General features: G+C 48.5%; 1 protein-coding gene across 1 annotated transcript in view; it reads left to right on the top strand.

Annotated features, from left to right (window-relative positions):
• LOC122389504 (keratin, type I cytoskeletal 9-like) overlaps positions 1-24,181 on the top strand; it is a 36,700-nt gene extending 12,519 nt beyond the window's left edge. Inside the window, exons 2-7 of the mRNA XM_043381618.1 lie at positions 7,488-7,700; positions 11,003-11,215; positions 11,527-11,898; positions 12,630-13,438; positions 22,122-22,423; positions 24,018-24,181. Of these exons, the coding sequence (XP_043237553.1) occupies positions 7,488-7,700; positions 11,003-11,215; positions 11,527-11,898; positions 12,630-13,438; positions 22,122-22,423; positions 24,018-24,181 (2,073 nt within the window). The remainder of the gene's footprint in view (positions 1-7,487; positions 7,701-11,002; positions 11,216-11,526; positions 11,899-12,629; positions 13,439-22,121; positions 22,424-24,017) is intronic.
• The last annotated feature ends 634 nt before the right edge of the window (positions 24,182-24,815 follow it).

Here is a 24,815-nt window from a genome sequence, read left to right on the forward strand (position 1 = left end):
TGGTCTGAAATTTTTACAACATGTGTAGAATTGATGCATGATAAGGTGTACCAAAAACGGCGGCGCTCCGCGCCGCCGTTTTTGAGATATTCGCGAAAAACCACAAGGGGGGTGTTCAAACACCCCCCCCCCCCCAGCAGGGCGCGGGTTAATTTGAACATTTACGATTTAAGCCCGGTTCTGACTGCCGTTTTTCGATCGTTTGGTGGATCGTATGGTGATCGTATCGTGATCGTATGGTGATGGGATGGGGATCGGCACGCTCGTTTCCCGATCGCCGCGATGGTAATCGTATGTGTGCAGTGAGAACCGGGAAAAAACGTGACTGTGCGCGTCGTTCGGTAGCGGCAGATCGTACGTCGTATTGCGTTCCGTCGAAAGATGGATTGAGTTTATCTTTTGTCTTGATTGTATCGTACAGTTGACATCGTGTGGAGAACTCGCTGTGCTGCTGCTTTTCTTGCTGCTGTCTTGTGGAAGGTTTGTGCTAACATATTTGATATCAATTTGATATAACTTATCTTATCAGTACAGTAGCATACTCTAAATAAATAAGCTTGATTGACATACTTATAATCAAAGTAGGTACTTCCACTTAGAAGATACCATACGAAAAATCATTGTTTCGTTCAGATGCGTCAATTACATCTGTCAAAGTATTAATTTTATTGCACGAAAAAGCCTCACCCGATAATGTTAATTTGATACTTAAATTAAAGAAATGTTTTAACTACATTTAACCTCTTTTTAAGTCTGAAAAGTATTAATTACCCTCTTTATAGATCTCGTCCCGTTCACTGCGGCCAATCAACGCGCTTCCCCCAGATGACGTCATCTGTGCGCCTGCGCTCTGCCGAGCCGGCAAGCCTCGTGGTGACCGGCGATTTACCGGCGACACCGGAGGTGGTAGGAGGTGGTACATAGATATCTTACCAATGAATTTCTGTCAATTTCAACGAACCGATTTTCAAGAAAACCGATGCAAGGATTCACAATACTCACTTTTAGGTTGTAGGTTACTTTCCAGGACAATTTGACATTATTTTCTATTTTCCACGCATTTTCAAAATCGCGTACCTTCCACGGCCGAGAATGGTTTCCACCGCCATGCCGCTCCAATCAAGCCGAAATGTTGATAAACTTCACGGAACAGTCAGACCCGACTATTCAAACTAAATTATTGAATTAGAGAGATGTTTCAAACTACATTTAACGTCTCTTTAAGCGTAAAAAGTATTTATCTCGTTCTTATCTATCACCGCCGGCAGTAATGGCGGACGCAGACTCCCACACGATACGCACGATCCGCACGATACGATCTACCAGTTACCAGATCGTATCGGGCCTAGAGATTTTCATCTTTTTCCGCCAGCCACGCTCACCATACGATCACCATACGCTTACCATCCGCTCCGATCGATTTCGGCAGTCAGAACCGGGCTTTAGTCTTGGTGCCTTCGTAACACGTTACGAGGCCTTCAGAGGCGGTTAACATCTACTACGAATACCCGGCAAAACCCTTACTAGTGACCTGATCTGACCTGACCCGACTTGGCCTAAATGCATGAAGACATCATCTATGATGGCATAACTATAACATGATATTCGTGATCTGCACCCCGAAAAACCACATAACAGCCATGCTATACGACGTTCTGATAGGTCCTGATTTCCCCGACTTTTGGGTCATTTACCTGACCTGGAAGGTCGACCGATGATCTAGGGCCTTAACCCTAGAACGCCTAGGGGGGGGTGTATCAACCCCCCCCTGAGGTTTTTTCGAAGTGCACGCTAAACGGCTTGTCGTAGCGGGCTGAAATTTTCAATACCCTCTGGGGCAACCTTTGCGCATCTTTTGCCGAAAAAAATTGATCGGGTCATGTCAGGTCACGGAGTTATGACGTCATAAGAGGTACAGCCTCCGGCCGACAGTTACCAAACGTGTGCGCCGAATCCCTAGGTTTTCTGCCGGTGATACCCACATTGTTTGATGGATCATGATGAAACTTCCCATGCATGTTGGGGCAAGCATTGGCTATCGTGTGGTGCAAGAAAATTGACCGGGTCAGGTCAGGTCACGGAGCTATGACGTCACAAGAGGAACAGCGTCCGGTACTATTTTAAAAAAGCGCCCGAACCACTATTTTGCTAATTCTTGTCACCTCAATGGGAATATGCAGCAATATTAGCTTCTATAGGGAGCAAATGGACCTCCCAAATCCAAAAATACAATCAGATTTCAAAAATTTAAATTTTGATTTTTCGAATTTCTGCCGCCGACTGTGGCCTTGCCGACTTCCGGCGCTCCCAACGCGCCATTTTTAGAGCTAGGGAAACGAAATACATACCAAACGATAGAGAATTGATCAAGGAACACAATAGTGAAGGTTTCAAGTCGATATCTCCTACCGTTTTGCTGCAATCGCCGCGGAAAGTTGAAAAAGTTTGATTTTTCGGAAAATTTGACCTTTGACCGGTCATAAGTAGGTCAAATGTTGACCTAGGACCAAAAAATATACCACCAATCACGAGATCTCGTTGAGAGCAATCCGTTGGTTTTTCCGCTAAGCTCTACGACCTTCCGTTTCGAAACGCCAGGGGGGGTCGTAACAACCCCCCCCCCCTGGTCGTTCGTGTTATGAGAAATGGCCTGGTCATGCGAGGGTTAACCCTCGCCCCGTTGGGGGGGGCCATTTTGGCCCTCCCCCTGTGGTTTTTCCTAAATAGCAAGAAAATGGCGGCGCGCAGCGCCGCCAAATTTTCAGTACCTTTCCGGGCATCAATTTGACACCTTCACACCAAATTTCAAGTCTTAGGTCACCTTAGGTCAGGAGTTATTGAGGTCAAACTGAGGTCATGTTCGAGCAAAAATGAGCAAAAAACATGCAATCTTGAAACGCTCACCAAATCTACAGTTATCAAGCAATTTCAAAGTTCTTTATATGGTCTAATAGACAAAAAGCGGCGCTACAAAACTGTTATCTCGGATTTTCAAAATTTTGGGTTTTTGACCCAAAAAAATTCAAAAAATTGATTTTTTTTAGAAAAACTAAAAAAAATCCAAAATTTTTCCGAATTTCGAAAAAAAACCGGAATATATGTGATAGTCCCTGCGCTCTTCTATATACATACTAAATTTCAGATCGATATCTCGTTTTTTGGCCAAGTTATAGCGAAAAAACTGTTCAAAAATGATGACGTCAAATTTTTGAACTCAATTTTTAGCGATTCTAGACCTCGTACGGCAAAACAAAGACCACCATTGAACTTCCCGTGACAAGCTGCATCGATTCGATATCCATTTTATGCAAAAATATCAACTTTGAAATTTGACCCTATTTGACCTGACCTTGACCTGACCTTGACCTGACCTTGACCAAAACGTGACCTAAGCTGGCCCCAAAGGCTGCCTGACCCACATAATCGCATTTGTCATGTAAAATGGACCATAAAACATGTATCACACGACACTTTCATAATGTGACCCCCCAGTGACCTGACCTCAGTGACCTGACCTGGTATCAGTGACCTCAACTAGCAAAATATGTGTTTGAAGAACATTTCCCCATCGATGATTTTCAATGAAATGCATTTTACTCGATTTTACAACGCATTTCTTGAAATGCCTGTAAACGGTGAAAATTGGACCTTTGACCTGACCTGTGACGTCATCGGTTTGACCTAGGTCAATAAAATTGGGTCACAAGGTAGTTCCCTGATAGGGCTATCCAACACCGTTTGCCGCTTGTCGCTACGTTGCGTGGTTCTCGAGATCTTAGGGGGGGGGGCCAAAATGGCCCCCCCCCCCCCCAACGGGGCGCGTTGCTCGGCAGAGCCCAACGGGGCGCGGGTTAACCCTATTCCTGGCGGGGGGGCCTCAGGAGCCCCCCCTGAGGTTTTTTGGTTATTTCTCCCAAACGCGTTGAGCTAGGAAGCTCAAATTTTCTGACTTTTCCTAAAAGGCTTCTACGCAACATGTCTTAAAATTTTGAGTTGATCTGACCTCAGGTCAGGTCACCAGAGGCGGATTGGTGACCCTACCTCAGAAAAGTTTGCAATCACGCCAGAGCTAGAGTTTTTGACCGATCAATTTCTTCTCTTCAGGCTTTAGTTAGGGTACCAGTATGTGCAATTTGTATATCTCGGAATTTTGATATCGGTGACCTAAGGTCAGGTCAGTTTCGCGACCTCCCCATTATAAGTCAATGGGGGAAAAATCAGCTCCCTGCTTTTACCACTAAAACGGGTCGGAATGGCCCCATATACCATACATGACTTCATATACTTCATATACATTCATATACATGACATTCATATACTCCTTTACTACCTTGAGGTCTGTTTTGCTGTTGGGCAGCTGTGAGGTCATGTGACGTCATCAAAGGTCACCAAAGGTTTTTGGCCAATAACTCCGTACAGGAACAAGATACAGACGCGTGGATGGTCTCATTGTGTTCAGCTCGTCAAGACGCATCGAATGATATACATGATGACCTCGAGGTCACGTGACCTGAGGTCAACCTTTGACCTTGACCGTTCGAGGTCAACATATATATCATTCGATGCGGATTGACGAGAGGATCACGATGATGCCCTTAGTTTGTTCCTATCTTGACTAATTCGAAAGTTATTCGAGAAAAACTCTCACCATATCTAGCGCCGCCATTTTGACTTTTTCGACCCCTGTGACGTCATCTTTGACCTGACCTGAAAATGACCTTTTTAAAAACTGTAGATCTTGACCGTGCGAATCCGATGCCGTTTGCCGTTTGTCGCTGCGATGTGTACTTTTTGAGATCTGAGGGCGGGGGGGCCGAATCGCCCCCCCCCCCCCGCCAGTTTCTTGTCCCGGCGGAGCCCGCCAGGAATAGGGTTAACCTTCGCCCCAGTGGGGGGGGCATATGTTACCACCCTGTCGCGTTATTCGCGTGTGAATAAAAAACCGCGGCGCGTAGCGCCGCGCCGCTTGGGGTAGCTTTTGGTACATCAATTTTGGACAATGTGTAAAATTTTGACCCCAGGTCATGTCAGGTCAGGTCACCAGGTCAAGTTAACTGACCAAGCCGGCGAGGTCCGGCGAGGTCCGGCGAGGGTTAACCCTCGCCGGACCTATTGGTTTTCTACATACGCGCCGGCCGAGGGGGGGGGGGCGGGTAAGACCCCCCCTCGCCGTTTCGCCCCTTGTGGAGCTAGCGCGTCGCGGAAAAAACGAGCGTGTGCGCCGTTACAAGACGCAGAGATTGGTACCTGATTTTAAGGTCCTAGGTCAACCGGTGACCTCTGAGGTCAGGTCAAGTGCCCCAGGGTACGGTTCGGTTTTTGGTGAATAACTTTGCAAAAAACGGCCGCAGAGCCGCGATTTTGGCAACATCGTGTTCGCCTCGCTCAGGCGCGTCGAATGATATACTTTTTGTTCGGGTCAGGTCAACTTGGGGTGTTGACCTCAGGTCAAGGTCAGGTCAGCACCCCCAGGTCACGAAGTTGGTCGAAAGAGGTCATGTCGCATATCATTCGATTCGGCAGGTCTTCCTGAGTCCAATGATGGCTTTCGCGACTCGCTAGCTCAATTTGATCGGGAGTTATTGACGAAAAACTAATATGACCTTGATGACGTCATAAATGACGTCACGCAAGGTCAACATTGCAAAAGTGACGCATCTAACCTTGCAAGGAGTGCATCAAATCACGATTCTGTGTGCTTGAGATAGTTGGAGATCGTTCCCGGCGCCAGAATAGCAGTTTTCATTTTTCCCCATTGACTTATAATGGTGAGGTCACGAAAATGACCTGACCTCATATGACCTTTAGGAAAAATCCGAGATATACAAGTTGTGACACTCATAATGGATAGTAGATCCTGTAAGTTTCATTTCCCTGTGACATCTCCTCTGGCAGTGAGGGCGTTGCGAAGTTGCGACATCTGAAGACCGTGCAGAGGTTCACTTATGACGTCATAGGTCAGTGACCTGACCTGACCCAAAAATGCGGTTGGTGTCAAAAGATGCGTCTTGGATCAAAGGTCATGTATGCTAAGTTTCAGCTCTCTATCGCCAGCTGTTCGGAGCTATCGCGAAAAAAACCCTATGGGGGGGGCGGCACCCGCCCCCCCCCCTCGGCCGGCGAGGGTTAAAAAAAGTTTGCAATCATGTCCAGCCTGCAGTGTTTGTCAAAAAGGTTTTAAACTTGGTGGATTGCATGCTGTTATGGGAGCCTACAATTTGTATATCTCGGATTTTTTATATCCGTGACCTAAGGTCAGGTCAGTGGCATGACCTTTCCATTACAAGTCAATGGAGAAAAACGAAAATGCCTCTAGATCCGTGTGTACGCATAGGAACAGTCCAAATATTTCAGAATCACAATGATTTAGTCCACTCGTGATGACCAAGGTGTCATTTTTGCTGATAGCCTCTAGAAAGGTCATCCGAGGTCATTTGAGGCTACAAACAGTTTTTTGCCAATAACTCGCGATTGGAAAGAGATAGAACGCTGGGGATGGTCTCATTGTGTTTGTCTTGTTGAGACGCATCGACTGATATGCAACATGACCTTTTCCGGTCAGGTCATGACCTTGACCTGAGGTCAAATTTTAAGTTGACCTTTTAAGGTCAAATTATAGTTCATTCGACGCGTATCGAAGAGGGGAACACGATTCTGGCAATAGAAATGTCGTGGCTTTTTGTAGTCGAAAGTTATTGTCGAAAAACACTTTTCGTAAAAACAGCTATTTTTGGAGTTTTTGCCCTCTGGAGGCTAAACCGTTGACCTGAGGACAATATTGATAATGACCTTTTCAAAAGAAGAGTTCAAAATCTATCGATTGCTTTTCCATGCGTTTTTCTAGTTACCATAGTTCCTGAGAGAGCGGCATGTTTTCTGAAAAATATAATGACAATTGGCAAATTTTGACCTTTGATGACCTCTGGTGACCCCAATATTGCTCTAAGGTGAAAAATGACCGAAATACTTTCAAACGTACGCATTGAGAGCTATCGACTGCTTTTTGCCGCGTCTTTCTAGCCCTCTTAGTTTTTGAGTTAGAGGTGGGTGGTAACATATGCCCCCCCTCACTAGGGCGAAGTTGGCCGAGACCGCCACTGGGGCGCGGGTTAAAATTGGGTATCAACGGCTTTCTGACGTGACGGGCAACACGCTCGTTTTTACCGTGAAGTTCTAGCTCGATCAGGGGCTAAAGGCGAGGGGGGTCGTACCCCCCCCCCCCCCGTGTGCCGTCGAAGGACGCAAAATGACCTGTGCCGGCGAGGGTCGGGTCGAGGTCAGGACTCAGGACAGTGGTCTAATCGTGCGAAGGGAGAAGAGACCTGGGATGGAACTTCCACATTAGGGAAACGAATTAGGGTGACTACCATGAAACGTCACGGATGTAGGTATGTATGTGTTTATGATTGTTGTCCCCTATCCAAGGAATGACACTTTCTGGCGGACCTGAGGGTGTGGCTGACCCGAGACCTGTACTTTCCGCTCAGGAGGTGCGTCCCCTCATGGACCGCCTGTGCGACGAGCTGAAGGGTCTGAAGGAAGCCGTCATAACTCTGACGGAACAGCAGTCGCCGCCGGCGGCCGGCCCGCACACCCGGCCCCAGAGTTCCGCGGAGCTGCGGGACGCGGTGCTGGCCGACGTTCGCGACATGCTGAACGAGGAGCTGCGGCAGCTGCGCCGAGAGCTGCAGGAGCTGAGCGTGAGTCAGGGGGATGGTCTCATTGTGTTTGTCTTGTTGAGACGCATCGACTGATATGCATCATGACCTTTTCCGGTAAGGTCATGACCTTGACCTGAGGTCAAATTTTGAAGTTACCTTTCAATGTCAAATTATAGTTCTTTCGACGCGTCTCGACGAGGGGAACACGATTCTGTTACTAAAAATGTGGTGGCTTTTGGTAGTCGAAAGTTATTGTCGAAAAACACTTTTCGTAAAAACAGCTATTTTTGGAGTTTTTGCCCTCTGGAGGCTAAAATATTGACCTGAGGTCAATATTGATAATGACCTTTTCAAAAGAAATGTTCAAAAGCTATCGATTGCTTTTCCATGTTTTTTTCTAGCTACCATAGTTTCTGAGATAGCGGCATGTTTTCTGAAAAATATCATGACAATTGGCAAATTTTGACCTTTGATGACGTCTGGTGACCCCAATGTTGCTCTAAGGTGAAAAATGACCCAAGTACTTTCAAACGTACGCATTGAGAGCTATCGACTGCTTTTTACCGCGTCTTTCTAGCCCTCTTAGTTTTTGAGTTAGAGGTGGGTGGTAACATATGCCCCCCCCCCCCCCACTAGGGCGAAGCTGGCTGAGACCGCGATCTGGGGCGCGGGTTAACCCGCGACCTGGTGGGGGGGCTATTTTTGCCCCCCTCCAGACTTTTTGATATATCTCCAAAACCGCTGCGCCGATCGTCACCAAACTTTCAGTACCCTCCCGGACATCAATTTTACACATTGTGACCAAAAATTTTTCCAAAGGCTATGATAGGTTGGCTGGAAATGACGTCAGAGTGACGTCATGTTTTGCCGTTTTCGACCCAAAAAAGGGTTTCGTGGGAAGAGCTGTCAGGCCTATAGCTTTGCAAATACAGAAAAATGATAAGGACATAAAAGCTGTAGATTGGACAGGGCTACAAAACTGCTATCTCGGATTTTTGAAATTAATGGATTTTGACCCCTAAAAATCAAAAAATAGATTTTTTGGATATAATAATCGAAAAATCCAAAAAGTTTTTTGATTTTCGCAAAAACCGGAATATATGTGATAGTCCCTACCGCCTTCCATCCACATACCAAATTTGAGATTGATACCGCTATTTTTTTGGCGAAGTTATAGCGAAAAAAACTGTTCAAAATTGATGACGTCAAATTTTCAAACCCAATTTTTAGCAATTCTAGACCCCGTAGCGCAAAACAAAGACCACCTTTAGACTCCCCGTGACGAGCTGCATCGAATCAATACCTACTTTATGCAAAACTATCAACTTTAAAATTTGACCTTTTTTCGCCTGACCTTGACCTGACCTTGACCTGAACTTCACCAGAAAGTGACCTAAGCCGTACCTGATAGTCTTATAACCAACACCATTGAGTTGGAAATGAAAAATTGGCCATAAAACATGTATCACACAACCTTAGTAAAGTTGAGCTCATGTGACCTGACCTGTGACCCTTGGTGACCTGACCTGTGACCTGACCTGTTATTACCAGTGACCTCTAATAGCAACATATCTACTAGGCAACTGACGCCCTATCGCTGATTCTCGACAAAATGCGTTTTCCTCGGTGTTATAGCGCATTCCCTAGAAGACCCGTGAACGGTGAAACATTTTATCTTTGACCTAACCTGTGACGTCATCGGTGACCCCGAGGTCAATGAAATTTGGTTTTATTCGACAAATTTGACAGGCCTTTCGAACGCCGTTTGAATTTTGCGGATCTGTCCAGTAGTTTCGGAGATACGAGGGGGGGGGGGCAAAAGATAGCCCCCCCCCCCCCCACCAGGTCGCGTTATGAACAGACCCCACCAGGGCGCGGGTTAACCCGCGCACCGACGGGGGTCTGCGCCAACTTAGTACCGACGGGGGGGCGGATGACCGCCCCCCCCCCTGAGATCTCGAGAACGAAGCAAGATAGCGACAAGCGGCAAACGGCATCGGATACGCACGGTCAAGATCTACAATTTTTACAAAGGTCATTTTCAGGTCAGGTCAAAGATGACGTCACAGGGGTCGAAAAAGTCAAAATGGCGGCGCTAAATATGGAGAGAGTTTTTCTCGAATAACTTTCGAATTAGTCAAGATAGGAACAAACTAAGGGCATCATCGTGATCCTCTCGTCAATCCGCATCGAATGATATATATGTTGACCTCGAAAGGGCAAGGTCAAAGGTTGACCTCAGGTCACGTGACCTCGAGGTCGTCATGTATATCATTCGATGCGTCTTGACGAGCTGAACACAATGAGACCATCCACGCGTCTGTATCTTGTTCCTGTACGGAGTTATTGGCCAAAAACCTTTGGTGACCTTTGATGACGTCACATGACCTCACAGCTGCCCAACAGCAAAAAAGACCTCAAGGTAGTGAAAGTTGATCGTATATGAAGTCATGTATGGTATATGGGGCCATTCCGACCCGTTTTAGTGGAAAAACAGGTAGTTGCTTTTTCCCCCATTGACTTATAATGGGGAGGTCGCGAAATCGACCTGACCTTAGGTCACCGATATCAAAATTCCGAGATATACAAATTGTAGCTAATAATGACCTAATAACATCCTGCGACTTGCAAAGGCCTCCGACATCTACTGTAGCTCTGGCACGGTGACAAATTTGCAAAAAAGTGACTTGAGGTTGGGTCATTCAAAGTGACCTGGTGACCTGACCTTGAAAGGTAGGAGGTTTAAACTTGCACACCATGTGTAAAATTGATAAGGGAATAGTCATACTAAATTTCGCGGCGCTACGCGCCGCGGTTTTCCCGCTATTCGCGAAAAACCTCAGGGGGGGGGGCGGATATCCGGCCCCACTCGTCGGTGCGCGGGTTAAAAACTGAGCTCTTGGGAGCGATTCCAATGGTTCAATGTTTTGCGTCGAAATTGGCCGAACATGACGTCACTCTGACGTCATTTCCGGCCGACCTATGATAGATACGAAGTTGAAATTAAAAAAAGTATCAAATTGATGCAGCCGAAGGTACTGAAAGTTTGGCGGCGATACGTCAAGCGGTTTAGAAGCTATTGCAAAAAAAACCAGTGCAGTGGGTCGCGGATTGAAGGTGTTGACCTCGGGTCGAGGTCAGGACAGTGGTCTAATCGTGCGCAGGGAGAAGAGACCTGGGATGGAACTTCCACATTAGAGAAACGAATTAGGTTTTTTTTTACTACTCTGAACGTCACGGATGTATGTATGTGTTTATGATTGTTGTGCCCTATCCAAGGAATGACACTTTCTGGCGGACCTGAGGGTGTGGCTGACCCGAGACCTGTACTCTCCGCTCAGGAGGTGCGTCCCCTCATGGACCGCCTGTGCAACGAGCTGAAGGGTCTGAAGGAAGCCGTCATAACTCTGACGGAACAGCAGTCGCCGCCGGCGGCCGGCCCGCACACCCGGCCCCAGAGTTCCGCGGAGCTGCGGGACGCGGTGCTGGCCGACGTTCGCGACATGCTGAACGAGGAGCTGCGGCAGCTGCGCCGAGAGCTGCAGGAGCTGAGCGTGAGTCAGGGGGACGGCGATTCAGGCCCACTGGGACGGAGCGCTGCTGGCCCGTCAAACCCCGCGGTGGGTGGCCTCTGCAGTCACAACAATGTCCGACCGCATCATCAATGGCAGAGACCTTCACTGTGCTGACCATGTTTATCTCACACCCTTGTTGATTTAACCATCGCCGGTATGTTGTGTCGGATCTCATCACGTTGCAAGGAACGATAAGTGTTGTGCATGCATTCTTGCGTATCGTGCTCCTAGATAGTGTCCCGTTGTCACTGAAGTATCCAGCTCTGACACTCCTTCTGCCCATTCGGCAGCTGGAGGTGGACCAGATGAGGAACCAGAAGCAGCTGGAGGTGCAGGCGTCACTACAGCTGCAGCAGCTCCCCATACCGCAAGAGCTGTTTTCCTGCGGTGGCAAGGCCCCCGCCACGACGGCTTCCACCATCTTCGGGTCGGGGTTTAGTAAGACGACGCCCTCTACCGGGACGGTCTCCAGCACGAACGGCGGTATCAAGCTCGACCAGGCACCATCGGCCTGGACTGGCGTTACCACGACCGGCGCCTCTGCTGCCGCCTCCACTGGCTTCAGCTTTGGACCGACCACAGCGCCACCTGCTCAGCCGAGCACGCCGAGCTTCTCGTTCCGTCCGCCGACCGCCGAGGGCGCCACCAGCACACCGGCCAAGGTCAGTCAGTCAGAACACAAACCGTCAGCCAGCTACGAACGATGCCCCCAGGGCTCACTACCTTTCCCGAGGCACGTGGCTAATAGTTTCTCGACACCCTCTGTCCATCACTATTGTCTGCCCATAGAATAGTACCACACTCTCCATTTCGTCGCCAGTTCGCCTGCTAACCTTGCTCATGGAATGTTCAGCTTATAGTGACTATATCTGCCTCCATCGATATCCGCACCGTTCCATCGTTTCCATCCTCAGGATAGTCAAATCCTTCTCCTCCACGCCGCAACCCCCTGATCCGCGCTGGACGGGCAACTTTATCCCATGCGGGATTGCCCGTAAGCCGAGCACCGCCCGTAGCCGGGTGCGGTGAGTGCTGGGGGAGCCCCCCCCCTTCCCCAGCAGTGCGTGGAAATCCAGGACCCCCAGCGGGGCGCGGACTTATAATCGGGTATCATTTACTGCGTATGGTAACAGCGCACACGCTCGTTTTTTCCGCAACGCTCTTGAGCTCCATCAGGGGCATAACGGCGAGGGGGTTCGTACCCCCCCCCCCCTTCCATCGGCCGGCACGTGCGAGTATGTAGAAAATATAAAAGGTCCAGCGAGGGCTAAGTGTTCCCTTGTCGCCTTGTCATTGTTCCTTTATTTTATATTGTATTTTCATATGTTCAACTACTGATGTGTTCAACTGGATGTCTGAACTAAAGCCGCCCCTGCACCGGTTTCCATCGCAGGCAAGGGGCGAGAACACCACGGGGGAGGGGCCTGTCAGCTCGACCTCTGGCTCTGGCGCCGCGGTCTCCAGTACCACCACCTCCAGCGTCGTGACCTCTGCCCCCGCCGCCGGCGCCGGAGCGGCCACTCCCAACAGCTCCTTCCATTTCAAGGCTGCCCCGTTTTGGTTTGCGTTCGGCGGCGACCAGGGTAAGGTCGTCGAGGCGACTCCCAAGGCCACGTTCGAGTTCGGCGTGTCGTCCGCAGCCTCGTCGCCGTTCAAATTCTCATTCGGCAGCGACGCCGACAAGTCTGGATCCTCGATCTTCAGAGGAGCGGCGGCAGCGGACACAAAGACCACGTCAATATTTGGAGGTTCATCGGGTAACAAGACAACTTCGATCTCCGGAGGAGCGTCGTCAACTGAAACCAAACCTGCGTCTATTTTCGGAGGAACGACCTCTTCCGAAACCAAAACCACGTCCATCTTTGGTACCCCATCGGTGTTCGGAGAAAAGGGAACTGACAAAGCCGTATCTCTCTTCGGTGGGGCGACCACCGGCGACAAGACATCCAAAGAAGACCAGATATTCGGCGGCTCCGGGATTGACTCCAAGCCCGCCTCTCTGTTCGGCGGCTTTGGTGTGGCCTCTGGTGCCCAGTCGTCTCCGTTCGGCTCCAGCTCCTCAGTGTTCGGTGGATGGCCGTCGTTCGGTAGCGCCGCGTCTAAGCCGGCCTCCAGCGAGAGCGGCGCCGCGGCCAAGCCACCTACTCCGGCCAACTCGTCCGCCCCCAAGGCGCCTGAGCCGGCCAGCTCCGGCTCGGCCCCGTCGGCACCACCGGCCACTGCTACTGGATCGACTGGTGCCGGCGCTGCGGCCACCCCGGCCCCGTCGGCACCACCGGCCGCCGCCACTGGATCGACTGGTGCCGGCGCTGCGGCCACCCCGGCCCCGACCAATGGGTGAGGCTCCGAACTAGGGATGTCTATTTTAGAAAACATGTGTCCAATGTCTGTCCAATGTCCAATGCTTACGTCGACCGTTTGTCCAAAAATGTCCAAGCCAGCCATTTGTCCAAAGATGTCCGACATCTACGCAATAGTTTACACTCAACACCGTTATTTAACCCTCGCCCATGTAGGGGGGGGGTGCAACCCCCCCTGAGGTTTTTCTTAGCTACACGCCGAACCGTTTCAGATAGCCTGCTCAAATTTTCAGTACCCTTTGGGGCATCCTTTGCGCAACTTTTGTTTTTTTGTCAAGGTCATGTCAGGTCACGGAGTTATGACGTCATAAAGGGAACAACCTCCAGCCAGATTTACGCTAAATTGGAGATTGCTTCACATTGGTATAAATGCCGACTGACCTGACACACTGATGGATTGTTTTAGAATCACAACTGGCTGATTTGACATTGGCACAATGTCCGTTGACATTTTGAAGGTTACTAAAGGTCAAGGTAAGGTCAGTGACCTCGGTTGACCTGTAATGACTTCTTGCACTTGTATGCCTTTTCGGGGTGTTTTGATGCCCTGAATTCGAACTTGCTATCCATTTCAGGCATCGTCGGATGTTTCTTGTAGTTCATTTGGGGTCAGGGTCAGGTCAGTGACGTCACACGCCTGACGTGACCCAATGCACAAATGACCTTGCAGACTTCCGATGCTCCCAACGCATCATTTTTAGAGTTATGACATCGAAATACACACCAAACGATAGAGAATTGATCGAGGCATGGGTGGAGAACCTGCCCCGGCCACCCCGGCCGTGGCCGGGGTAACCTTCGGCCGACCCCGGCGCGGCCGGGGTAACTTTTTCCACTTTTGGATCGAGGATCACGACAGTGAAGATTTCAAGTCGATATCTCTTACAGTTTTGCCGCGATCGGCGCGGAAATCTGAAAAAGTTAGATTTTTCCGAAAAATTGACCTTTGACCGGTCATAAGTAGGTCAAATATTAACCCTCGCATGTGTAGGGGGGGGGGGTCGGATGGACCCCCCCCATGGTTTTTCGCGAATAACTCGCGTAAAAAGCGGCCGATCGCGACGAAACTTTCAGTACCCTCGCATTGATCAATTTTACACCTATCCTGAAAATTTCATGACCCTGACCCAAAGGACCTTTGACCTGTGACCTCTTTTCCGAGACCATGTTTGGCCGTAATCGCGATTTCGCGTATGTCGGCTCGCACTAGCCGCACGTTTGCAAGCTTTTCGTGGTTTCAAACGTTCAAACATGTGATTTGATGTTACTCCCGTGGGTGTCAAGGTCACCTGAAGGTCAGGTCAGATCATTGACCTTTGGTGACCTCGGGTGACCTCGGTTCACTTTTTCGAGTTTTACATGTTTCTAGGCTAGTTTTTGGAGCTGAATTCGAATTTAGCAACCATTTGAACATTTACGAAGTAGTTTTGGTGACTTCGTAACATGTTACGAAGCTGTCAGAGGTGGTTGACACATACTACGAATACCCGTCACGACGCCTACTGGTTGACCTGACCTGACCTGACCCGACCTGGTCTAAATGCTTCAAGACATCATCCGTGATCAAAACTAACACGATATTCGTGATCAGCACCCCGAAAACCCCTTAGCAGTCACACTTTACGACTTTCTAACAGGTCCCGATTTTCCCGACTTTGGGTCATTGACCTGACCTGGAAGGTCAACCAATGACCTAGGACCTTAAAATTGGGTATCATCGGCTTCCTCTCGTCACGGGCAACACGCTCGTTTTTTCCGCGAAGCTCTAGTTCGATCAGGGGCCAAACGGCAAGGGGGGGGTCCAACCGACCCCCCCTACACAGCTGGAAAACGCCGCACACATGCGAGGGTATCGCGAGATCTCGTTGAGAGCAATCCGTTGGTCTTTTCCGCTAAGCTCTATGACGCTCCGTTTTCAAACGCCAGGGGGGTCGCACCCCCCCCCCCCTACATGGGCGAAGGTGGCAAAACACCGTTTACGGGCGAGGGTTAATTTGCAATTAATGTATCGTTACCAGCTCAAAACAAGGTAATCATATCGAAAGCTGAGCTTTCTAATAGCCAATCAATGTTAAACACGATTACTTTATAAAAATGTTGAGGTGTAGCAAGCGATTGTCCAAAGTTGTCCAAAGCCTGCTGTCATTATCCAACCGAATTCCGAATTGGACATTGGACAAAATCGGAATTCCGAAGATTCAAGTTCCGATTGACACCACTACTCCGAACGGAGCGGGATTGTGGCTCTGATGGCCGGGATTTGTAGTAATCTTAGTACGAGTATGGCGGCGAAAACCACCGTCGGATAATTAACCCTAGAACGCCTAGGGGGGGGGGGGGGTTGTATCAACCCCCCCCCCCCTGAGGTTTTTTCGAAGTGCACGCTAAACGGCTTGTCGTAGCGGGCTGAAATTTTCAATACCCTCTGGGGCAACCTTTGCGCATCTTTTGCCGAAAAAAAATTGATCGGGTCATGTCAGGTCACGGAGTTATGACGTCATAAGAGGTACAGCCTCCGGCCGGATTTTCACAAACTGAGTGCCAACGCCCGAGGTTTCCTGCCGGTGGTACGGACATCGGTTGATGGATCGTGATGAAACTTCCCATGCATGTTGGGGCAAGTATTGGCTATCATATGGTATAAAAAATTTGACCGGGTCAGGTCAGGTCACGGAGCTATGACGTCACAAGAGGAACAGCGTCCGGTACTATTTTTGAAAAGCGCCCGAACCACTATTTTGCTAATTCTTGTCACCTCAATGGGAATATGCAGCAATATTAGCTTCTATAGGGAGCAAATGGACCTCCCAAATCCAAAAATACAATCAGATTTCAAAAATTTTAATTTTGATTTTTCGAATTTCTGCCGCCGACTGTGACCTTTCCGACTTCCGGCGCTCCCAACGCGCCATTTTTAGAGCTAGGGAAACGAAATACATACCAAACGATAGAGAATTGATCAAGGAACACGATAGTGAAGGTTTCAAGTCGATATCTCCCACCGTTTTGCCGCAATCGCCGCCGAAAGTTGAAAAAAAGTATATTTTTCCGAAAATTTGACCTTTGACCGGTCAAAAGTAGGTCAAATGTTGACCTAGGACCAAAAAATATACCACCAATCGCGAGATCTCGTTGAGAGCAATCCGTTGGTTTTTCCGCTAAGCTCTACGACCTTCCGTTTCGAAACGCCAGGGGGGGGGGTCGTAACAACCCCCCCCCCCTGGTCGTTCGTGTTATGAGAAATGGCCTGGTCGTGCGAGGGTTAACGTAATATGCTGGGCTTTTGCAGCGCTGGCATTAGTCAGTAACTGCTAATAAATAACTCCATACCCTTTTGCATGATGATATAGAAGACTGTGAACCCTCGCCCGCACATGGGGTTCCCCCCCCCCCCCCCAGGTAGGCTTTCTGCTCTGCACTCAATATCTTTAGAGCTAGAAGCCTGATTTTTCGTGTAGCTGCTCCTCTATCCTTTCTTGATGTCCACTGAAAATTTCAACTTTCAGGTTTCTGTTTTTTCGGAGATATGACTTTCTTTTTCAGGTCATGTCATGACCCAAATGACCAATTATTAACATCTTGCGTTGGCTATGGGCCTTATGAGCTTTTGACACCTTGCTTTCGGCCTTTTTTTTGCCAGTCTTACCTCCCACCTATCATGGAACATGTTGTTCGACGATGTACTGATGTCAAGGTCAGGGTCTAGGTCAACCTAGGTCATCTAAAATAATTGCGTTAGGCAAGTTGAATTTGCTTTTCGTGAATTTTTTGACTGTATTTTTGGTAAAAGCTTCTCAGATTATGATTTCATGTAGGTAATATGGACACATAAACAATCGGTGCACACATCAGTATACACACAGACACACACAGACATACAAACACATATCATTGACCTTGACCTAGCTTGACCTGAAATGACCTCAGCCGCAAAAACCTGGTCGGGAAGTGTGACAAAGAGGTTCTAGCTGGCTTGGTACCAGAAAACGGCATCGTCATCGGTATATGATAAGCAGCGCACTTGATATCCAACGGTGACCCAAAACAGGAACATTTTTTAGTTTAACCTGACCTGGAAGGTCAATGACTGACCTGAGAAGGTAAAACTGGGTATCATTGTATTCGTCTCTTCCCAAAGAATCTTTTTGGTCTTTACCGCGAAGCTCTATCTTCAACAGGAACGAAATGGCGCGGGGGGGGGGGTGGTGGTGGCAACCCCCCATGTGCGTTCTAGGATGGTAAAATGGCATGTGCGGGCGAGGGTTAAATTAACCCTCGCCCATATAGTGCGGGGAGGGGGGAGGCGTCGAACGGACCCCTACTGCCATCGGTTTTTCGCGAATAACTTTCGTAAAAAGCGGCCGATCGCAACGAAACTTTCAGTACCTCGCGTTAACCCGCGAGTTGCTGGGGGGGGGGGGAGGGGCGTGAAACGCCCCCCCACTTTTTTCGCCGCGCTATAGCATAAACACAATTTGGATACCTGTAGGGAATTGATTGAAGTTTCTTATGACAAAGTTTCAAAAAATCGGACGAAGCTTTTTTGAGATATCGAGGTTTTAGTGACGTAATAATTTCTGAGTTTTCGACCAAAAACGGCATATGTTAAAAAAACATAAAATCACAGATAAGACATACAAACATGCCGTAAACGCCATGAGACTGCCAATACCATGAACAATCAAATGGCTATCTTCGATTTTTGATTATCGTTCCGCATTTTCCAAAATCTTGAACTGAATCTTGGCAATTTCTCGTGACTACTTCACGACCATGATACATGCATTTCTTCAATTTAACTTTTTGAACCAAACACGTACGCATATGATAAGATTAATGCCACCATCGTGTTCTACGTCCAAAATTACCCCTAAAACATGTGTCACAGGCTGCGAATATCAGTTTTGATTTTCGGGGATATGTGCCTACCTGGTAGACCTGACCTTGACCCTGACCTATGCTTGACTGACTCTTACACGGATCTGACACTCTTTTAGGCCTTATATAAAGGATTGTGCACCGTTGTGACAGAAATTATGACGAGAGGCGCCCATTGCGAGGTTCTGAAGTCCATGCTACTGAAAACCCGATTTCAGGGGTTTGACCTGACCTTGACCCGACCTGTGAACTCAAAATTCAACTTAGAAGTACTCATCTGAAGCGTCACGTCGCGTTCTTTCGTTTGCCGCCTCGTGCGTTTCGCTGCGCCTATTGGTTCTCGAGTTATCGGCTGGGGGCGTTTATTCCCCCCCCCCCCCAGCAAACGGTGGATGGCAAAATACCCCAACAACTGCCGGGATAATCAATTTTACACCTACCCTAAACATTTCATCACCCTGACCCATATGACCTTTGACCTGTGACCTTTTTCTCGAGGCCATGTTTGGCCGGAATCGCGATTCGGCGTATGTCGGCTTGCATTAGCCGCGCGTTTGCAGTTTTTTTTTCGTGGTTTGCAGCGTTCAAACATGCGAAAAGATAGTAGTCCCATGCATTAGGGCGGGTGTCAAGGTGACCTGAAGGTCAGGTCAGGTGATTAATTTTATAATGACCTCGATTCCTTTTTTGAGTTTTACATGTTACTAGGCTAGTTTTGGAGCTGAATTCAAATTTAGCAACCCTTTGATTGAACATTTACGAAGTACTTGTTGTACCTTCGTAGCATGTTACGAAGCTGTCAGAGGCCGTTGACACATAGGTACTAGGAATACCCGGCAGGACCCCTACTGGTTGACCTGACCTTACCCGACCTGGCCTAAATGCATGAAGACATCATTTGTGATCAAAGCTAACCGATGATATTCGTGATCAGCACCCCGAAAACCCCCATAGCAGCCACACTTCACGACGTTCTAACACGTTACGGTCCAAACTCCATAGAGAAGCGGACATACGAATCTTCGAGAGTTAGGCGACGAAATACTCAACTTGATTGTTAACCCTCGCCCGTATTGGTGGTTTGTCAGCCGCGAACGTATAAAGGGGAGGGGGGGGGTCCGTTGGACTCCCCTTGCCGTTTGGCCCCTGATTGAGCAAAGAGCTTCGCGAAAAAAAACGAGCGTGTTGCCCATGACGGGAGAAAGCCGATGATACCCAATTTTAAGGTCCTAGGTCATTAGTTCACCTTGCAGATCAAGTCAATGACCCAAAAGTCGGGAAAATCGGGACCTGTTAGAACATCGTAACACGTGGCTTCTTTGGGGTTGTTCGGGGTGATGATCACCAATATCATGTCAGTTATGATCATAGAGGGTGTCTTCATACATTTAGGCCAGGTCTGGTCAGGTCAGGATAACCAGTAAGGGTTTTGCCGGGTATTCATAGTAGGTGGCAACCGCCTCTGACAGATTCTTAACATGTTACGAAGGCAACAACCGAAATCATCAAAGGTCAATGACCTGACCTGACCTTCTGGTGACATTGACACTCCCCCTAATGCATGGGAGGAACACGATATCCCATGTTTGAACGCTTGAAACCATGAAAAGACTGCAAACGCGCGGCTAATGCGAGCCGACATACGCCGAATCGCGATCTTGGCCAAACATTGTCTCGAAAATGAGGTCACTGGTCAAAGGTCATTGGGATCAGGGTCATGAATTTTATTAGGGTAGGTGTAAAATTGATTAACGCGAGGCCCGCGAGGGTACTGAAAGTTTCGTCGCGATCGGCCGTTTATTACGCGAGTTATTCGCGAAAAGCCAAGGGGGGTCCGTTCGACCCCCCACCAATACGGACGAGGGTTAAGACTTAACCCGCGCCCTGCTGGGGGGGGGGGGTGTTTGAACACCCCACCATTTGTGGTTTTTCGCGAATATCTCAAAAACGGCGGCGCGGAGCGCCGCCGTTTTTGGTACACCTTATCATACATCAATTCTACACATGTTGTGAAAATTTCAGACCAAGGTCATTCAAGGTCAGGTCACCAGGTCACTTGAAGTGACCTCACCTCATAAAAACTTTCAATGTCTGTCATAGCTACACCGAGTGACCGATCGCTTTGAAACTTTCAGCGATTGCTAAGAGCAATAGCATGTACAAAATGTATATCTCATAATTTTGATATCGATGACCTAACGTCAGGTCAATTTTGCGACCTCCCCATTTTAAGTCAATGGGAGAAAATTGAAATGCGCCTCTTTTGGATGAAAGACATTATAAACACTCCCAAACACCGAATTACAAGTGGTTTATACACACTGAACATGAAAATGGTGTCCGTGACTCTTGTTTATGCCCTGAGGTCATCTTAGGTCACGAATGGTATCTAACAGTTTTTCGCCAATAACTTTTGATAGAGGCATGCTAGAGCGATGAAAACGCCTTAGATGTGTTCAGCTCGACGATACGGAACGACTGATATGCAACATGACCCTTTCCGGTCAGGTCATGACCTTGACCTGAGGTCAAATTTTCAAGTTGACCTTTCAAGGTCAAGTTATAGTTCATTCGATGAGTCTTGACGAGAGGAACACGATGCCGGTAAAAGTAAGCTCGTACAAGGTTTGGGTCAAAAGTTATTGCAGAAAAAAGTGTTTTCGAAAAAATCGACTATTTTTGCAGTTTTTGCCCCCTGCAGGCAAAACCGTTGACGTTAGGTCAAATCTGAGAAAATTACTCAGAAAGGGCGTTAATAGGGCTATCGAATGCGCTTTTCCGCGGAGCTGTAGCTCTATTGGTTCCCGAGTTATGCGTTGGCTTCTTGGAAATTTTCGACATTCGACCTGGAAATCGGCGAAATTTTGCCTTAAATGACTTCTGGTGACCTGACCTTTGACCTGACCAAAAAATTGACCGAAGTGATTTCGTCATTATTTTTGACGCTCTTTCGAACGCCGCCTTCCGCGTATCGCTACGTGGCCCAGGAGCCGACTTACAAGGGGGGGGGGGTGTTCAAACACCCCCCCCCCCCAGCAGGGCGTGGAAATCCAGGACCCCCAGCAGGGCGCGGGTTAAGATATGATCATTTTGTGAATGTTGGGCAAAGCCTGACCACTACTGGGGCATTCCTGGACTCTACTGGGGCATTTGCCCCAGTAGAGTCAAGGAATTAGGTGCAGTAGGGGCATTTGCCCCAGTATGTTAGCCGAGGCCCTGTTATGTTACACGCCGTGTGATTTATTTATTAGTTCAGTTATAATTCCTGAGAAGTCGTCTATCCCGGGGGGAGGGGGGGTGTAAATAAGGGCAAATACGAGCTACGAGTCGCCAGGTAGAAATAATTTTGATACAGTTGATCGTCTGTTAAATCAATGTGCATCAACCAGATGTCTCAGTCTCGAGACCAACCGACTTGGTCTCGAGAAACAGGTCACAAATTAAGGCCAGCTGGATCAGCAGCATGAAATGTTAGGGCATAAGTGTAATTTCAACTTCAGGCTACTGAAAGTTTCGTCGTGATTTCCCTTTTTTACGCGAATTAGTTATTTGTCAAAAACTGATTGGGTTCACCTGACCGCTCCCTCTCAATCTAGGTGCGAGTTTTATGTATGAGCCTTCAACGTTATTCTCGTTTGCTTTTGCAGTCAATCTACAGAAACCAGCATCAACGACACAGCACAGAGAGGGCTCCAGTGGCCGGCGGCCAGTGACGTCTCGATGCCGACATCGAGCCAATCACCTGCGGCCAGTGTAGTCACGGTCCAGAAGGAGGAACTCTCGACTGTGAAGCAGTTCACATTTCCACCGGGTCATAGCGAGAAGCAGGTGATAATGGTTTTGGAGTCCCTCCGAACCTTGGAGGAGCTCACAGTCTCCATTCCTCCTGACTCGACGGGACGGTGGCTGCAGCTGCTGCCGCCGTCCTTGAGGCGCCTGGACGTTTACGGTGAGATGTCATCGATGAAACTTGTACCTAATCACACTGCTGTGTGGTGAGGACAGCGCTTAGTAGTAGGTATTGCGATTGCAGCCATGCATGTGGGCTGTAATGTTTAGCCGGTCCGATACCATATGCAATAATATTAACCCGCGCACCGACGGGGGGGGCGGATATCCGCCCCCCCCCCTGAGGTTTTTCGCGGATAGCGGGAAAACCGCGGCGCGTAGCGCCGCGAAATTTGGTATGACTATAACCTCATCAATTTTACACATGGTGTGCAAGTTTGAACCTCCTAACTTTTAAGGTCAGGTCACCAGGTCACTTTGAATGACCCAACCTCAAGTCACTTTTTTGCAACTTTGTCACCGTGCCAGAGCTACAGTAGATGTCGGAGGCCTTTGAAAGTCGCAGGATGTTATTAGGTCATCAGTAGCTACAATTTGTATATCTCGGAATTTTGATGTCGGTGACCTAAGGTCAGGTCAATTTCGCGACCTCCCCATTATAAGTCAATGGGGGAAAAATCAACTCCCTGTTTTTACCACTAAAACGGGTCGGAATGGCCCCATATACCATACATGACTTCACATACGATCAACCTTCACTACCTTGAGGTCTGTTTTGCTGTTGGGCAGCTGTAAGGTCATGTGACGTCATCAAAGGTCACCAAAGGTTTTTTGCCAATAACTCCTTACAGGCACAAGATACAGCCGCGCGGATGGTCTCATTGTGTTCAGCTCGTCAAGACGCATCGAATGATATACATGATGACCTCGAGGTCACGTGACCTGAGGTCAACCTTTGACCTTGACCTTTCGAGGTCAACATATATATCATTCGATGCGGATTGACGAGAGGATCACGATGATGCCCTTAGTTTGTTCCTATCTTGACTACTTCGAAAGTTATTCGAGAAAAACCCTCTCCATATCTAGCGCCGCCATTTTGACTTTTTCGACCCCTGTGACGTCATCTTTGACCTGACCTGAAAATGACCTTAGTAAAAATTGTAGACCTTGTCCGTGCGTATCCGATGCCGTTTACCGCTTGTCGCTATCTTGCTTCGTTCTCGAGATCTCAGGGGGGGGCGGTCATCCGCCCCCCCCCCCCCCCCCGTCGGTACTAAGTTGGCGCAGACCCCCGTCGGTGCGCGGGTTAATTAATCTACATACAAAAACAGTGTTTTAGCGGGCAGTGGCATCATCACAGAAAAATGTGTAATGCGTATTCACTGTAACTCTTGTCAAAATTATGATAGACGTTGTTTTGAAGACCACATGCTCTACAAATGATCATACGAAACAGACGCCTAATGTTGATCATTACCTGACATCCAATACAGAGAGTTTTGACAGCATCGTCGATAGTGTTCAATCTCTATTGTTCATAGTTCATGGTCCATGCTGAGCTATGTAGGTACAACAATATGTGTGCTTGTATACAACAGACATTGCCAAACTCATTCCTATCAGTGACGAGTCGGCTGTGTTGGTGTCAGTATCGGCTGTTTCATTGTTACATACCATAGTATCAGCGGCCTCCCATCCCGGCGGCAGCTCCGTCCGACTGCAGTCAGCTGACACAGCTCTCTCTCCGACAGGACCGGGGGAGACGGGGAAGCCGGCGAAACTGGCGAAGAGCAGACGGTCCGACCATGGGCTGGAGGTCGTCATACAACAGGCGGGAGATGACGTCATCAACCAGCTAGCCAAGGAGCTGGGACCACGGGTTACCGCGCTGGTCATGTTCAGTGAGTGGTGGTGACACGGACAGGTTATCGTTGTAAGTGGTTAGGTATAGTGACGAACACCATATACCTAACTGATTATGGTAACACCGTTCAGGGAGAGGTGAAACAGGGACTGTGATCAGAGTAATAGTCATGTCAGATACTTTTTGCTGGTATATTTGGAATATTTTATGTAGGTATGTAAATGACAGATATGCCGGATGCGTCGATATTCATTTCCGTGGGGTGTGAGGAAGTGTTGTCGCCAACATGGTGTTGGCGACCTGTGGTGAGTGCATAGGCGTAGGAACGTTTTCGAAAGTGGGGGGGCCAGGTTCACAGAGGTCCAAAACCTAACCTACCCCCAAAATCCAATTTCTCCTCGGATTTCGGCCACTTTCTTTTCACAAACATGCTCAGAGATAAAAAAAAATTGAGACAAAAACAAAAACAAAATTGGTTAAAATTTCAGGGAGACTCCCGTCCATAAACTCAAACTGATGGACGCGTTCCCCTGTCCTCCGCAGCCGTTGGCACCCATGCAAATTCCAGAGGCATCCAGCAACTTTTTCATTACGAGCAAGCGTGAAAAGTGCAAAGCGAGTCTTTTCAATATACCTATAAAAATCAGCATGAACGGCCCAGCTAGGCTCAACCAAACCTATAACG

Source organism: Amphibalanus amphitrite, unplaced genomic scaffold, assembly GCF_019059575.1.
Source record: "Amphibalanus amphitrite isolate SeventyFive unplaced genomic scaffold, NRLGWU_Aamphi_draft 000360F_arrow, whole genome shotgun sequence".
NCBI lineage: Eukaryota > Metazoa > Arthropoda > Thecostraca > Balanomorpha > Balanidae > Amphibalanus > Amphibalanus amphitrite.